Source organism: Staurois parvus, unplaced genomic scaffold (assembly GCF_062004578.1).
Source record: "Staurois parvus isolate SC_StPar_1 unplaced genomic scaffold, SC_StPar_1.0 ptg000223l, whole genome shotgun sequence".
NCBI classification, from domain to species: domain Eukaryota; kingdom Metazoa; phylum Chordata; class Amphibia; order Anura; family Ranidae; genus Staurois; species Staurois parvus.
Genome location: NW_028318019.1, coordinates 149,888 through 167,219, shown reverse-complemented (window position 1 = coordinate 167,219; position 17,332 = coordinate 149,888). Strand labels below are relative to the sequence as shown.

General features: G+C 42.3%; 1 protein-coding gene across 1 annotated transcript in view; it reads right to left on the bottom strand.

Annotated features, from left to right (window-relative positions):
- LOC149460632 (NACHT, LRR and PYD domains-containing protein 12-like) overlaps positions 1–10,266 on the bottom strand; it is a 31,558-nt gene extending 21,292 nt beyond the window's left edge. Inside the window, exon 1 of the mRNA XM_089679380.1 lies at positions 8,548–10,266. Within this exon, the coding sequence (XP_089535506.1) occupies positions 8,548–10,256 (1,709 nt within the window). The 5' untranslated portion in view covers positions 10,257–10,266. The remainder of the gene's footprint in view (positions 1–8,547) is intronic.
- Positions 10,267–17,332: the final 7,066 nt, after the last annotated feature.

Genomic DNA, 17,332 nt, shown 5'->3' with positions numbered 1-17,332 from the left:
ACCAGCTCTCACAGAGCTCTCACTTCAGCTCCCTGTCCCATCCTCTGTGATATTGACAAATGCAGAAGGATTTTGTCTAAAATCAGCACTTTTGAAAGGATGTACAAAAGAGAATACTGCAGATAAACAGGTACAACTTACTGTATGTAGGAGGATTTGTTTCCTCTCTGCATATCTACTGAGGCAGTCACTTCACTGGGTACATGTGAGGCGTTACAACCACTTTAACTCATGGATAAAATATAATGTTTCAGATAGGATTAATTTAAGTAAATAAAAATGTACTTCCAGAAGAACTAAATTAGCAATTCCTAGTCTTAGAGCACCATCTGGTGGACAGGTACAGTCAGCACTTATACAAACAGGATAATCAATAAAAGTGCCTTCCAAACAGATGTGGGTAAATATTCTGAACTACACCTTCTAAACTAGTCCTTAGATAAGGGACATTTTGGCAATAGAGGGGAAGCTCAGACAGGAAAGGGATCTTACTTTTTCTTAGTTGGACTTGCTCTCTTGATGACTCCCTCTCTCTTTCTCCATTATCACTCTCTCTTGAAAATACTATCTTGATCGATTACTCTCCCAACCTAACAGATTGGCATTCTCACACAATCGATGGATGCTCTCTCTCTCTCTTCCTCAAGCCAGAGAAAATATACTCTCTTGATCTAAATCTCTGCCAATGGATCTCCTTGAAAGCTCTCTAAATATCCTCTATGGATCATCACATAAGCAGCCTTATGAATACCTGTGTGTGGTTCCATAATTCACCACAACTTCATTTATTGCTAAGGTACTGTATAATTTGATAACTCATTTGCAATATTTCCTCTGACCAGTGTTCCATTGTTTTTTGTGATAGATTTCTGGCATTATATCCTCTTCGAAGGCATAACCTCCACCTAGAAATCAAGTAATTAAGTCAAACTGAGTCAGTAGCAGAGACTTGATCCTCACATTCTGCTGCTGAGGAATTTGAGGGAAGAGACTGATTGGGTGGACCCTATCATCTGCTAGTTTACTTGTAATTAAAGCAGAGCTCCACCCAAAAGGGGAAGTTCCTCTTCAAAGACTGGTTCCCAGCTCCCCATTAAGGATTGGCACCTTTGGGGAGCGGGTTCCCAAAATTGACAGGTACCTGCTCCCACTTCCACTGCAATGGCCTAGGTGATCAGAAGAGGAAGTTGTACTTCCTCCCTGTAGTCTTCTGGGACACGTGACAGGTCCCAGAAGACTACAGGACCATTCATGAAGTGCAGTGCTACTTGCGCATGTGCAGTGGGTACTTGGCTGTGAAGCCGCAAGCTGTCACAGCCGGGTGCCCACACTGAAGATGCCGACACCAGGGAGAGAAAATGACCAGTGAAATGGGCTGCAGGGAGGACACCATAGGATCTTGGGACAGGTAAGTGGCTGTTTTTTAAAAGTCAGCAGCTACAGTTTCTGAAGCTGCCGACTTTTATTCTTTTACAGTGTGAGTGGAACTTTGTTTTAAATTAGTTAAAGCTCCTAGGCCTAACTTTATATTTGTACAGAGTACTGTTGAAGCAACATGACATTGATTTTACTGTCCATATTCCTCTTAATAAATCAGACTTATATATATGATAAGTGGTGACTTCAGGGTGAATAAATCGTTATTTATTTTATTGTTCCGTAGGCCATACTTTTGTTGATAATTTTATTGTGCTAAAAATCTCCAATCCTGGGGGGTGTCCTAATTCTCGTGAGTGTCCTAATCCTGGGGGTTGTTCTAATCCTGGGGATTGTTCTAATCCTGGGGGGTGTCTTAATCCTAAATTGTGCTAATCCTGGGGAGTGTCCTAATCCTGGGGGGTTGTCCTAATCCTCGTAAGTGTCCTAATCCTGGGGAGTGTGCTAATCCTGGGGACTGTCCTAATCCTTGTGAGTGTCCTAATCCTGGGGGGTGTCCTAATTCTGGGTTTGTGCTAATCCTGGGGAGTGTCCTAATTCTGGGGGGTTGTCCTAATCCTCATAAGTGTCCTAATCCTGGGGGGTTGTCCTAATCTTTGTAAGTGTCTACTCCTGGGGAGTGTGCTAATCCTGGGGACTGTCCTAATCCTCGTGAGTGTCCTAATCCTGGGGAGTGTCCTAATTCTGTGGTTGTGCTAATCCTGGGGAGTGTCCTAATTCTGGGGGGTTGTCCTAATTCTGTGGTTGTGCTAATCCTGGGGAGTGTCCTAATTCTGGGGGGTTGTTCTAATCCTCGTAAGTGTCCTAATCCTGGGGGGTGTCCTAATTCTGTGGTTGTGCTAATCCTGGGGAGTGTCCTAATTCTGGGGGGTTGTCCTAATCCTCGTAAGTGTCCTAATCCTGGGGAGTGTCCTAATTCTGGGGTTGTGCTAATCCTGGGGGAGTGTCCTAATCCTGGGGGGTTGTCCTAATCCTTGTAAGTGTCCTAATGCTGGAGAGTGTCCTAATCCTGGGGGCTGTCCTAATCCTTGTGAGTGTCCTAATCCTGGGGGGTGTCCTAATTCTGGGGTTGTGCTAATCCTGGGGAGTGTCCTAATTCTGGCGGGTTGTCCTAATCCTCGCAAGTGTCCTAATCCTGGGGAGTTTCCTAATCCTGGGGAGTGTCCTAATCCTTATGAGTGTCCTAATCCTGGGGCGTTGTACTAATCCTGGGAATTGTTCTAATTCTGGGGCGTGTCCTAATCCTGGGGGGGTGTCCTAATCCTGGGAGGGTGTCCTAATCCTGGGGGGTGTCCTAATTTTATGGAGTGTCCTAATGCTTGAGTTGTGCTAATCCTGGGGAGTGTCCAAATCCTAGGGGGTTGTCCTAATCCCCATGAATGTCCTAATCCTGGGGGTTTTCCTAATCCTGGGGTGTCCTAATCCTGGGGGGTGTCCTAATCCTGGGGGGGTGTCCTAATCCTGGGGGTTGTTCTAATCATGGGGGGTGTCCTAATTTTGGGGAGTGTCCTAATCCTGGGGGTTGTCTCTAGTTATAACCTAGAAATAAAAACATACAGTCATTTAACAAGCTCTTTCTTATCTTTTCCCCAAAAGTGGTTATATCATGGCCATGGCTGCAGTAATAACCCCAGTATTTTTTTTTTCAGTCGGCAATGCTGAAAAATGTAAAAGCAATCAGAGTAGCTAAATAAAATAAAAAAATATAAAAGTGTCTAGATTAGTGCCCCCTCTTGCCACCTTTTAGGGCTCTCATTCCACTGGGGAGCCAAGGACTGAAGCCAGTGGTTCTGCCAGTTTACCATACAGATGACTGAGGACTGGAATGTCCTTGATTATCTCTATGGTCTAAGAAACCAGAAGTGACAAGTATTTTATTACATCCAGTTTCATTCTAATGTAAATAAGCCGCTACGGGCCTGTGAAAGCATCTGATCACACCAATCTCATTATAAGAGCAGAGGAGAGATCTGGGTCTATCAGTAAAGAGGACCTGCCACTGCCCATGCTATTACAAGGGATGTTGTTCATCCTTTGTGATAGCAATAAAGTTGATAAAAAAATAAACAGTGTAAAAAATAAATACTTTTTTTAAAAATGTAAAGTGCCCCATCCCCCTGTGCTCTCATACAAAGGTGAACATATACTTAGGGCGCACATGCATCTGTAAACAGTGTTTGCACCCCTCATGTGAGGTATGCACAATGTTCAGTCAGAGCAATAGTTCTACCACCAGACCTCCTGTGTAACTCTGAAACGGTAACCTGTAAAGGCTAAGAAAACAATGACTATGGAGATTTTTAGATACCGTAGTTTGTTGCCATTCCGCAAACATATACTGTTTTAAAGCGTGACATGTTAGGTATCTATTTACTCAGCGTAATATGATATTTTATATTTTACCAAAAATTGGGTATTATATTGTGATTTAGTACATTAAAATTCACAAGTGTATTCTGTACCTACAAAATTGGGTTTGAAAAACCGCTGCACAAATACTGTGTGGCATAAAAAAATCCACCATTTTATTTCCTAGGGCCTTGGTTTAAAAAATACAGTATATATATATTATGTTTGGGAGTTCTAAGTAATTTTCTAGCAAAAAATGTAGATTTTTACATATATGTGAAAAGTGTCAGATTTGGCCTGGTATTGAAGTACTATAGTTAGAAAAAATATAAAATTTCCCAAAAATGTTAGTCATTGTAAAACCATCATCAATCACGATGCTGGTCACCTGACAACTCACCTCAGCCATCCCAGTGACGGTGACACCACTGAGCTTTCATTAGCTGAATAAAGGAAATGTTACCACTATCCACACCCATTTTCTTAAAAGGGTGGGGATTCCCCATGGTGTCAGTGGTTGCCACTGATGAAGTGAGCACAAGCACCTGCAGCTTCTTTAGGAACCAGTGACAGAAGGAAGCTGTCATATTTAGTAGCAGTATAAATACCACTTCTATGTATTGCACATGCCTTCCACCATACTGGCTTCAGGCATTCATCCAAACACCCAAACAGCCAGCCCTTGGTTAGGACCAAACCATTAGCTCATCCCTATCCCAGAGGAGTGAAACTCCCACAGTTCAAAGTGCAGATCCTGTGCAGCAATAGCAGTTCAGATGAGCCCATAAAGTGTCCATTTCCAATCAGTATTTCACACCAGAAAAGAAGGAGTTAATTCCTCCATAACAGACACACTTCCCCATAGACTCACCTAGCAATAATTACCTCTTACATCAATAAATAAGTCTGGGCAGGTTTTTCTATGAAATTGGTGGATATAGAATTGTCAGTCCAGGAACATCTCCTCCGGAGGTCTCAGGAGAACACTTATTGACATGGAGACCATCATAGTGCATCCCATATATTCAAACCCATTAACATCACTCACACAGCAATAGTGATCACTCAGCACTAAGGTATGTCAGCTCAATCCCCCCAGACTGCAACACTCCACATCTCCGTGAGTGCCTGCCCACCATGTGTGATGATGTCACAGCACTGTGCCCTCCTCCAACTAGTTTCATCACAGAAGGACTTCCTCAGGAGAAGGAGACTGAAAATAGTGGTTCCTGTACTGACAGCGGTAGATTTACTAATTTCCCTTTATACATTGGACATTTTACGGTCTCATCTGAACAGCCTATTGGGATTTTTGTACAGGATTAGGGTTAGAGTTGAATTACTGAATGGAGAAAGTTGTTCTTCTTACAGAGTTTCATATGACAGATCTTCACTTAGGGGTCTATTTATAAAAAAAAAATGCTTTGTGAATGTCTCAACATCCTTGTAAGCTCAATGAATAATACCCAGAATGATTTAAATATATGTGGAATGTTTCCATGTTGCCTTTCACCTGGTGAATTTAGCATTCCCTAGTATTCAATCCTAAGATTCGATCCTAAGAGAGAAGTAGCTTTAAGAGCATTCAACCATGAGAGCTAACATTCACCAATGGAGGAAATATCCCAACACTATAAGCTAAGAATTTTCAACCAGCATGGAAATAATATGAGGCAGACATCTGCACTGTGTACAGTCTATGGAGAATCCTGTGCAAAAGGCTGAATGTATGTGTGTGCAGATGATTGACCCTCCAGCTGCAGTGTGACATGAAACATTTAACAGTGGGATTGACAGCCTCCTCCTGGTTGTTAGGGAGCTGAAACCTGTCCTCCTGGTTGTTAGGGAGCTGGAACCCATTGGCACACTAACAACCTATAACTCATCCCCACCTGGCACATTCAGCCATCAGGTAGGAATTCCTGATGGAGAGGTGAATGTAAACAAGCAAAGGGGATAGTGTAATATAAAACAAAAATAGCATGGGTCCCCCCAGAATTCATACCAGGTCCTTTATGTCTAATATAAATTTTAGGAGGGAGTTCACAAACAAAACAAAAAAAATGGTATGGAGCCCCCCAAATTCCATACATACCCTTTGAGTCTGGTGTGGATTTTAGGGCAGGATCTCATGCAAAAAGAACAAGAGAAGAAAATGTTGAAGGTCCCCTCAGAATCCATGCCAGAACCGAACTTAAGCCTGGCTGGCCAGGCACCATGCCAGGCCACATGTTCTCAACATGAAGGTTATTTTATCTGGGGAACACCTGGCAAAGCACCTTGTCCATAGGTTGATAAGAATAAGGTTCCCTTCCCCACAGCCCTCGACTGGTGGTTTTGGGGGTCTGCAGATGGGGGGCTTATTGGAACCTGGAAAGCTCCCTATTCAGTTTCAAATAAGTCAAAGTAAAATAAAGACATGTTTTTGTCTGAACCCATCACTTAATTCTCACTGAAAATCATCTCACAATTCCCACAATATAGGCAAAGGGGTGGGTCTTCGGTGAGGTCATTGACCATATATGGACATGATCATATTTAATCAATGACATCGCTGGGATTCCTATGAAGTCATAGTCCAAACATGGTCATGTCCTTATATATTCAATGATGTCAGTATTTTCCCTTAGAAATGAATGTTAGGGAATGTTACTCCCCAAAAGACAACAGATAGAAACTGACATTTCACACTGAGAACATTGTGGGGATTTTTTGTGAATTTCACAAGAAAACTAAAACTTTTTTTAATACATTTTACAGCTATTATAACATTCTGCACAGCTATCACAGAACATAAAAATACAAAGACCATCTGTTAATCCTCCAGATCCTCTGCTTTAAGAAAATGAAAAGTTTTGGATGTTTCTGCAAATGTTGCTCAAATGTTAGGATGTTTGTGATAAATGGTATACAGTTGCAAGAAAAAGTATGTGAACCCCTTGGGATTACGTGGAGTTTTGCATGAATTGGGCATAAAATGTGCTCTGAACGTCATCTAAGTCACAACAATAGAAGAACACAGTCTGCTGAACATAATACTACACAAACATTAGATGTTGCCATGGTTTAATTGCACATAACATGTAAACATTCACAGTGCAGGGAGGAATAAGTATGTGAGGCTCTAGCTTAATGACTTCTCCTAGAGCTAATTGGAGCCAGGAGTGAGCCAACCTTGACTCCAATCAGTGTGATGATATTGGATGTGTTGCTGACAGCTGTCCTGCCCTTAAAAAACACACACTTGTTTTGGGTTTACTGGTTTCAAGAAGCACTGTCTGATGTGAACCATGCCTCGCAGAAAAGAGCTCTCAGAAGACCTACGATCAAGAATTGTTGACTTGCATGAAGCTGGAAAGGGTTACAAAAGTATCTCCTTGAGCCTTGATGTTCATGTGTCCACGGTAAGACAGACTGTCTACAAATGGAGAAAGTTTAGCACTGTTGCTACTCTCCCTAGGCGTGGTCGTCCTGTAAAAATGACTGCAAGAGCACAGCGCAGAATGCTGCATGAGGTGAAGAAGAATCCCAGAGTGTCAGCTAAAGACCTACAGAAATCTCTGGCACATGCTAACATTTTTGTTGACACATCTACAATAAGGAAAACATTAAACAAGAATGGAGTACATGGGAGGACACCACGGAGGAAGCCATTGCTGTCCAAAAAGAATATTGCAGCACGTTTGAAGTTTGCAAAAGAGCACCTGGATGTTCCACAGCACTACTGGCAAAATATACTGTGGACAGATGAAACCAAGATTGAGTTGTTTGGGAAGAACACACAACACTACGTGTGGAGAAAAAAAGGCACAGCACACCAACATCAAAACCTCATCCCCACTGTGAAACATGGCGGAGGGAGCATCATGGTTTGGGGCTGCTTTGCTGCCTCAGGGCCTGGATGGATTGTTGTCATTGATGGGAAAATGAATTCCAGAGTTTATCAAGACATTTTGCAGGAAAACGTATGACCATCTGTCCGCCAACTGAAGCTCCGCAGAGGATGGATGATGCAACAGGACAATGACCCAAAGCATACAAGTAATTCAACAAAACAATGGCTGCAACAGCACAGAATACGCCTTCTGGAGTGGCCCAGTCAGAGTCCTGACCTCAACCCCATTGAAATGCTGTGGCATGACCTTAAGAGAGCGATTCACACCAGACATCCCAAGAATATTGCTACACTGAAACAGTTTTGTGAAGAGGAGTGGTCCATAATTACTCCAGATCGTTGTGCAGGTCTGATCTGCAACTACAGGAAATGTTTGATTGAGGTTATTGCTGCCAAAGGAGGGTCAACCAGTTATTAAGTCCAAAGGTTCACATACCTTTTCCTCCCTGCACTGTGAATGTTTACATGTTATGTGCAATTAAACCATGGCAACATCTAATGTTTGTGTAGTATTATGTTCAGCAGACTGTGTTCTTCTATTGTTGTGACTTAGATGACGTTCAGAGCACATTTTATGCCCAATTCATGCAAAACTCCACGTAATCCCAAGGGGTTCACATACTTTTTCTTGCAACTGTAATTGCCTGGCAGTGAAAGGGTTAATACAATGTCACTGATGTGATTTTTACCATAAGGTTTGTATAAGGTGAAATGTGGGGAACCATTTAAGGGTGAGGAATGCATGAGTTCCCAGGACTTCTAACAAGTGTGGTAGATGGAGAACATGTCAGATAATCACCATTATACTGTATGCAGGTTCCTGCCCATTCTCTGATTTCAGGTAGGATATCCTCACAATCACTTACCTGACTTCTGGACACCTGTGTAGGAATGGATATAGAATGTTCTGGCACTCTGGACCCACAGTGAGCCATAAAAAATATAAAGACTGAAAACTGTCACTCTTGAAAGTCTTCAAGCAATAGCTCAGCTGCTTGGAATAATTACTCTCCATTCTCAAGGGGTCAGTATCTGAGCCAATCAGCATCAAACCTATAGAACGAGACATGACACTCCTAATGAAGTCCTCATCCTGAGTCTCATACAGACAGAAGATGGCCTCAGTATGGATAGCCTGATTAAAATCTGACATGGCCCATTTTTTCATTGCAGGTCTGGCTCTGAGTGAGATGTGGATGCCTGTGATCTCTGAGAATGTATTCACCTGCTTTTCATTTAAGAGACCAAACAGGAATTGTACAGCTAATGCTAGATGTGGGAAAAATGAACTGAAGTCATAGAGTGATTCCCCTTTACAGATCTTGGGGAGGAAAGTACTTTCCATAGATCCAGAACCATCATCCAGACCATAATACAAAGCAGCAAGGAACTCCTGTACACTCAGGTGGATGAAGCTGTAGCAGGTTTGGTTGCGGACGTCCCAATGAAAGATGTTCTCATTCAGAAATACAGACTCCACCTCAGACAGAGAAAGTCCATGTCTTTCTAGATCTTTGTTCTCAAATAAGATTTGTTGGTTCAAAACTCCCTGATTGGCCAGAGCACACAGCTTCTTCAGACAGGTTTGTTTCCTGTCTACAGACTGCTCCTTCTTGCAGTGATGGGTAATTAGAACCTCCAGGTAGAGAAGGTAAATTGAAGTCATCGTATTACACTGAATTAATCCCAAATCTTTTTGTATTTCTTGTTTCATTACAGTGCAGACAATCCAGCATATGATGGGGACGGCACACATGGTGTACAGAACTTCATTGTCTTTTATTATACTGAGAACCTTGTCTGCATCTTCTCTATTCCCAAAAAATTTATGGACATATTCAACTCGATCTTCCCTTGTAAATCCCTGGATTTCCACATTGCGAGATTCATCAATGAATGTGTTAAGTTTCTCCATGGCCAGTGACCTGGTGGTGATGATCAGAGAAGATTGTGGGAAGACCTGCTTCCTGAGCAGTCTTTGGAGTATTATTTCTTTGTGGGTTTCCATAGAAATATCAAGACAACCCTCAGATTTCTCCTCCACAGTCCACCTCAGTTCATCAAACCCATCAACTAGAAAAAGAAGTCCTTTATGATTTCCAGGATCCTTCAGAATAGACACCAGGTCATCTGAACTCTGCAGCCTGCAGGCTCTGGATAGAAGTTCCACAAGGCTTATGTTTCCAGGGATGGTGTTGATTTCTCTACAGCTCAGATAAAACACAAAGTCAAACTTGTCTTGGTAGAGATTCCCAGAGGCCCAGTCCAGCATGATCTTCTTGGAGGTCATTGTTTTTCCAATCCCAGCAGATCCTTGTAATACCACAATGTTAGGGATGGAACCATCTTCATCAGGGTCAAAGAGGGCTTGGATTGTGGTTGGGGGGTATTCATCAGAAGATCTTTTCTCCATGCTCTGTAGATGTCTTCTAGCTGAGCTCCTTATTTCTTGTTCTTTTTCCTTTTTATTCTGGGGTCCCTTTCTCATTAATAACTTGGTGTGTCTTTTTCGTAGGCTAAAAGCCTCCCCCATACGGGAATTATATTCTTTAATCCTCTGGTACCTCTCTTTCATATACTTTCTGTATTCCTTTTTGAAGGCTTTATGAGAGAAAGGGAAATATGTTATTCCTCATACACACATGAAATAGTATTTATAAGACAAAGGTGGAAATCTTGTATTCTAACCATCAAAACTAAAAAAATGATATTCCAAGAAATACAGGAGGATTGTGGAAGCCTCCAAACTATGGACCCCTCGTCCAGACCACAGCACACCAAAATGTTCAGAAGACATTTTTTTTATCAAAACATAAAACTACTAACTACTAACAAAACACTAACAAAACTACTAACCTGATAATCTGTTGAGTGTCATCTTCTTCAGTTTGGCTGGAAAAAAAATATATATTTAGATGGATTGACAGGACACAAGGCTCAGAACACTGAGCAACACTCGTGAGGGTCTCTAGGGGAATACAACCACAGATGTGGATATTCCGTGAGATAGACAAGTGGCTGCAATTGTATTACACTGTCCGGCATTCTGTGAAGTCCGTGGGAGATATTAATAAAGCACAGTAGTGATGCAGTTAGAAGAAAAGTGGGCTGCCTCTCACGTAATAGGGTCTCTGTGACAGACTTACAGTGTATTTGTGACCCTGGGTGTCTTCACTCAACTCAACAGACACATCTGACCTGATCTCACTGTTGTGGAATTTTCACTTGCTTTAAAGGATAATTTACCCTTTTTTGGTCAGATTTTCACTTTTAATAATAAATAGAATACTTTTGTGATATAATTTCTGGCCCAGCAATCCCAATGTTTGCATCTCTCATTTACATTGTCCACAAAGAGTCTGAAATTTCATGTTTCTGTCTGAGTTTTAAAACTTTTTTTCAGCTTGCATCATTTCCTGTAGGACAGCTCCCATCATTCTTTGTGTTTTTGCATCCCAGAAAAGGGTATGATAGGGTGTTTATTACCAGTCTGGGCCACAACTCCCTCATTATTATACCACCACCTACTTCTTCCCTTAAGGTGACCATATACATTACAATCTAATTGTACAATCTTCTTTAGATCTCTATCAGCTATGTAGTACAAGAGCCTGCCTGATTTGATATAAATTGAATGGGTTTTTCAGTTGGGTCCTCCTATTCCATAGTTAGTGGCAGCTCTATAGGAAATTGTACAATCAGATTATATAGTGCATTGCCACCTTTAAACACCTAAAATGAACTAGTCGCACTTTCAATGCCATTAAATGTTAATGGCACCTGAAACATGGAAGCAAACACACATTTTGCCATGTGAAAAAACGTTCATCAAATGCAGAAAAGCACACAGTAAAAACATGTAAAGCGCAACACGCCAAATGTTCCATGAGCTACTTTGCTGGATGTAGGGCTGCCATTGAAATCACTGGTCTGTGCTATGCATGTCGTGGGAAAAAACAAGTCAAACAACGTATGGTCTTCCTATGTAAGGTGTGAACGGGGCCTGAAAGTGAAATCAATGTGTTTACACAAGAACAGTGAGGCTCCATTCACATCCATGTGTTTCCGAACAAGAAATGTGCACTTTGCTGTGTGTTTCAGAACTGTGCTGCAAATGCAAATGTTAATGGCACTCCATGCGTGGTTAGCAGGTGCATGTGTGTCATGTGTTTTGTTGCATGAAAGAGTTTTGGAGCTTCTTTGGAGCATTTGTCATGTGTAGGGCAATCCATTCAAGTGGCTTGGGACCTGACAGTTGAGTGTCTCTGTCCACTCCCTCCTATGTACATGTATAAAAGTAGCCATACACTATACAATCTGATCATACAATATCTGTACAATTTCCTATACATTTACCAAAACTATGGAATAGGAGGGTCCACCTATCTATCCAATCGCTCGGTATGCAATCAGGTGGTCCTTGCACTACATCAGAGGTGTCCAACCCACAGGTCTCATGTGGCTCCAGAGAGTTTAGCTTGCAGCCTGGGCCTGACTGGAGGGATGTTGGGGAAGCCAGGCAAATGCAGGCATGGAGGGATGCTGGGGATGCAGTGCAAACATAATTGATGGGTGAAGGGTGTTTGTTTTAATGGGATCAGCTGATAATATGCTTCCTGGGTCTTACTGGCTCCTCTGTCCTAAATCTACATACCAACAAGTGATGAAGCTTTCTAAGTAATCCAGCAAGGGCTTAGGTGAGTCCTTGTTCTCAAAATCAAAGAAAGCTTTTATTTTTCTTGTAACTGAGGTACATTAATGGTATATTGGTACACAGGGAAGCTGGGTTTTGGAAAATAAGTGAACTTAGCCTTTCAGTAAAGAAGATAATTGTACCAAGCATCCTCCATGGGGTGTGATGTGAGGAACTAAAGCTGTAAACCAGAATGCACAGCCAATACTTTGGAGGGGCAGAGCACCTTTGAACAACTATTGCACATCGGATTGGCTTTGAATCTGGTGGGGGTCAGAGAATATGGTTGCCCTCCTGGTGGTGAGGCATGATCCTCCTCAAGCAAACACATACCAGGTGACCCTAGCTCTCAACTTAATGCTACCAGGTGTTATGCTGGACTTCTGTAGTCCTCATCTGAACCATGATTGGGTTCAGGGCCTTAAGTGTGCTATAGGCATATGGAAGTTGTTATGGACGTATGGACTTGTATTGGGGGGTTGGTATATAAGAGTCTAAAACAACGATCTGTACAAATGTGTTACAGGCAGGCAGGTTTGTGAGGGTTTGGATGGTTGCAGCATAAATCAGATGGCCCTAAATAGCCCTGTGTTGCTTTACGGCACTAGTTAAGGCACTCAGCCATGAGCAGTAGGTAGTGGTTCACTTACAGATTTAGTGTAGGCGATGTGATGTGGAAAAGGAGGTGGGCCTAAGACCAAATTCACTATTGAATGGATTGAATGATGCTAAAGGAGGATGCAGAAGTGAAAGAGACAGACATGTGTAGAAGCCATCTTAGAGTGCACATGGTGCAGTCAGCATAGAGTTGCACTGAGAGCTTGTCTCTGCTAGACAAACTACTGTGCTTCTGATCTTTGCAAACCCTTTCCTGGGATGTGGGCCATGATCTGCTCTTACTATTTTGTGGGACCTATCTCGCACTCTGCAAAGAAGTCAGCGTCTGGACATGATGCCCATCACAGGACTTTCTTGTTCAAGCTGCTCCCTGAGTGAGAGGCTGCCGGGACACAGCAGCCAGATTATAAAACTGGGTTAGGCTTTTGTTGGCCTGGCATTCTTGAAGATCAAGGAAGATTGACAGGTTTGCTGGGTGTCATCCCTGTCTGTAACAACAGAAGCTTCTCTGAAGCTCCCTGAGCTAGAGCAGCATGACTGTGACTTGCCCCATGTAGAAAGTGATGCTTCCAGTGCTCCTGCACCAGAACCCCCAGACAGGAAGGACATTTCCCCACTGTGGGATACCAGCCTCATGGTTTCTGAGATACATTTACAGAATACCAGCTTGGCCAGCATGCCAACTCACTGTGGTAGGTTAATCTTGCTTCTTCACAAAGTTTCCTGGACAATAGCAGAGAAACAAATTTTGGTTTGGCTGTTCTAGTTGTCCATGTGGAAGAATCTTACTTACCATGGGTGAAACAGGATGGCAGAAGCTGAACAGATTGGTCCACTTACATCATTTCTTTAATGCCCATGTTTGTGTTAAATATAGATTAGAATTTGAAAAAAATACATTGATGCTAAGTTTCTTTGTTGAAAATGAGATTTTGCCAAGATTTAAAATCTGTATACATCACTTTATTACATCTTACAAAATACAATGGATTACCCTGATCCTAACAATTCATGGACCCACATAATTATCAATATCTCCTCCTGACTGTTATATTATACTGTAAATATCACATATAATCCAGGCCTCACTAATAAAATGCGCAATAAGCAAATATCACATGGCCTGGTGATGATGGAGCCTCATAAGTCAACACGTTTCTCATACAATGTCTTTCAGACCAACTGAGGATCAGATGTAATCTCATTTGTATCAGTAAGGTCAGCATCCTTTTTTTTACCAGCAATGAATCTAGGAATTTGAATGTCCTTTACTATCAGTAGGACTAATAGATTGGCAGGAGAAGATGTCACGTCTATGGTAGTGAGCTCTATAAAACCACAGCTTGGGGTTCCCCAGGGCGCAGAATCTAAGCCCCAGACTGCTTGTTCACCAGGGCCCCTGATGGTGGGGATGGACTTGGAGCAAGCTGGAACCAGGTCACAGCCCCCAGGTACACCCAGCTGAGGTAGAGGAGACAGCTGGAGGGAACAGGGTACACCAGGAGTAGACACAGGAGATCCAGTTGGAAAGCCAAGGTCAGGACAGGCGGGAAAACTAGCGATGTCAGGAACGAAGCCGGGGTCGGTACACGGGCAGACAATACAGGAGGGATGTCAGGGACGAAGCCGGGGTCAGTACAGAGATATACTAACAGATACTCAGTAGAACACAGGGGAGCTCCAACAACAAACGTTGCTCAGACAATGTGGCCCAGTCTGAGCACATCTTAAATAGACAGGCAGACAAGGAGGTGGGACAGGAAGTGATGGAAGGGAAGAACATAAAACCCAGGGAATAGCACATGACGCCCATAGGTGAGCAGAGAGAGACACCCATGTGAAGGAATCAAGAGCAGCATGGAGATAAGAGTAAACACACAAGAGACTGCAAGCTAACTGACGGAAGAAGCACTTGGACCTGTGTGATAAATTCATCTGGGACTTCTTCCAAGTGCCCAAAGGTTATGGGAACACCCAGGATTCTAATCTGTCATACCAAATATTTAAAACTTGTTACCATGAGCTGAACCAGAGAAGGCACATCCTCAAAGATCTTGTGGTCTTGGTGCAGCCTTCAGGGCAGGGTCTGTGCCAGTCTGTTAATGACCTCCCACTGTCACTAGTGATCATGGCTGACCATTGTTGTTACTAATAAGCTTTGTTAATAGGTAGTTTTCATTTACTTTTTATGTGTGACTTGAAAACTAGTGGCCATGGCTGACCAGCATTATTGAGGGACATACTGTACACTTTATTCATTTTTTGTTAAATTTCCATGTGTTGTGCAACAGTGTTGAGGTAGTGCTTGAATTACGATGTAGCAGTTTATTGTTTATATCCCTGCACATCTGATAGGTTGCAGCCATTACAATGCGTATTGCGTATGCTTGTAGCCAATATTGCAAAAGTAAGTTTGAAGACTCGTGATACTCACGCATGGCATGAAGGTGTGTCATATTTTAGGTGAGGACGTGTGTTGGAAGGGGTACTTTCCTTTTAGCTGTACAGTCCAACCTCTAGTCAGAGTTAGAATTTTCCGCATATCTATTGGATTGAAGGGCTTAGTGGAAATGGCCCTGAAGAGAGCTGAGAATGTAGCACAGGAGCCATGTGTTCTCTCTCCTGTGGGGAGAGGTCTAGTTTGGAACTGAGGGCTGTGACCCTGGAATGGTATTTAGGAAATAAGAAGACATGATACAATAATCTTGAGTACCGCAAATCTACAACCTTCAATCCTGCTGGACATTATTTACTATATTTCTAGAATTGCATTGATCCCATTGTTGTGGATGGTTTTCATTTGCTTTAGGTATAGAAAACAATGTAATATTCATCCTTGGTGTGGTGTGGGGTGATGTTGGCGACTGAGGTGTAAATCACAATACTTAGCTAATACCTGGGAATAAAGAACCTTTAGGTGACCAGTGCAAACCTTATCAGCCCAGGAGCTGGTGGTCAGGGAAAGAGGGCCCCCCTCCTGTGACAGACCCAACCGAGAGAGGGGCTTTTGGAGGGGACTAGAGGCTAGCCTGCTGCCCACTGATTATGGCCCATGGATAGAGCAGATAATTCTCTAATGATGGACAGCAACATGGACACTGAGAGGCGTGGATTAATTCTCTGCATAAAGACCATAAATCTTCTCTTTTGGAGTGGATGGAAAGATGTAATATTAATCTTGTACAGGTTACAGGAAATTTGGGGTCCTCATGCAGACTGGATTGGGGAAGCTCCTCTATTTGGGACAGAAATATTTATCAACAATCTCCCTCAAGAAATCTATGAAGATAAATGAATTCCACTGTTCAGACTGTTGGAATATTGTATGAGTTTTGTCTCATGATGGACAGGTTATACAAGTGAAAGCAAACACCTGATAGACAGAATATAGTATGGGGTCTTTGGTTTTCAAGAATAATCAACATCAGTTTCTGTGGGGACATTTCTATATACAGTATAGTCATTGTTCTATCAAGAAAAGTATTGGTAGAAGACTAGTGGTGCCATCCTCTAACACAATAGGGAATTAGATACCATTGCTGTATATTGGGACAGTGTAAACGATTGGATGGACAATGTACACATTTTATATGCTTCTATTGTTTTAGAGGAGTTCTGGTCAAATTGTCAACAAGAGTCAACAATAGCCTGACTTTTTCTTTCTTTTTTGATCAATTGACGTATCTCATTGCCAGTTTTACTTACCTCAATGTCTTTTATCTTGGTCATGGGGAAGATGTCAAATCCTTAATTTAAATCAGCTGTATACTTACCATTCAAGCTGTTCCCTGACAGGTGAAATCTAGTAATGACTAATCACGTTTGTGTGAAACGCATTTACTGTTCTCTGTCCAGTACAGGAGCTGTTATGTCTACACTATATTGTTTGTGAAGACTTCAATAAAGGATTTTACTGCTGCTACACCGTTAATAGTGCCGCCAACCTACTATTTTCTATTATTTCACCTTTGGCATGTATGATACTACAGTTAAAACATGCTTCTCTCATAGAAACTGACGTAGAAAGGAAGAGGTAAAGGGATACACCCATAAGGGAATGGCTACCCAAATCTTCTAAATTAATGGCAGAGGCACAAGCTGAAAGGGGGACTCCACAAGATCAAAGGAGGGACTTCACCTGGGGATGACACCACACTATGAGAGAACCCGGTTTCCTGTAATCACTTGAGTTGTCTGGAGTCCTGGTTCCTATGAAGATCTTGAATCAACTATGATGCCAGTAAGTGACTTTTATTGTATCTCTATAGCATACAGATCATTGTCAATGCTCATTGGCTAGGAAGATTAGATAGAGTGTACATGTGTGTTATATGTATATT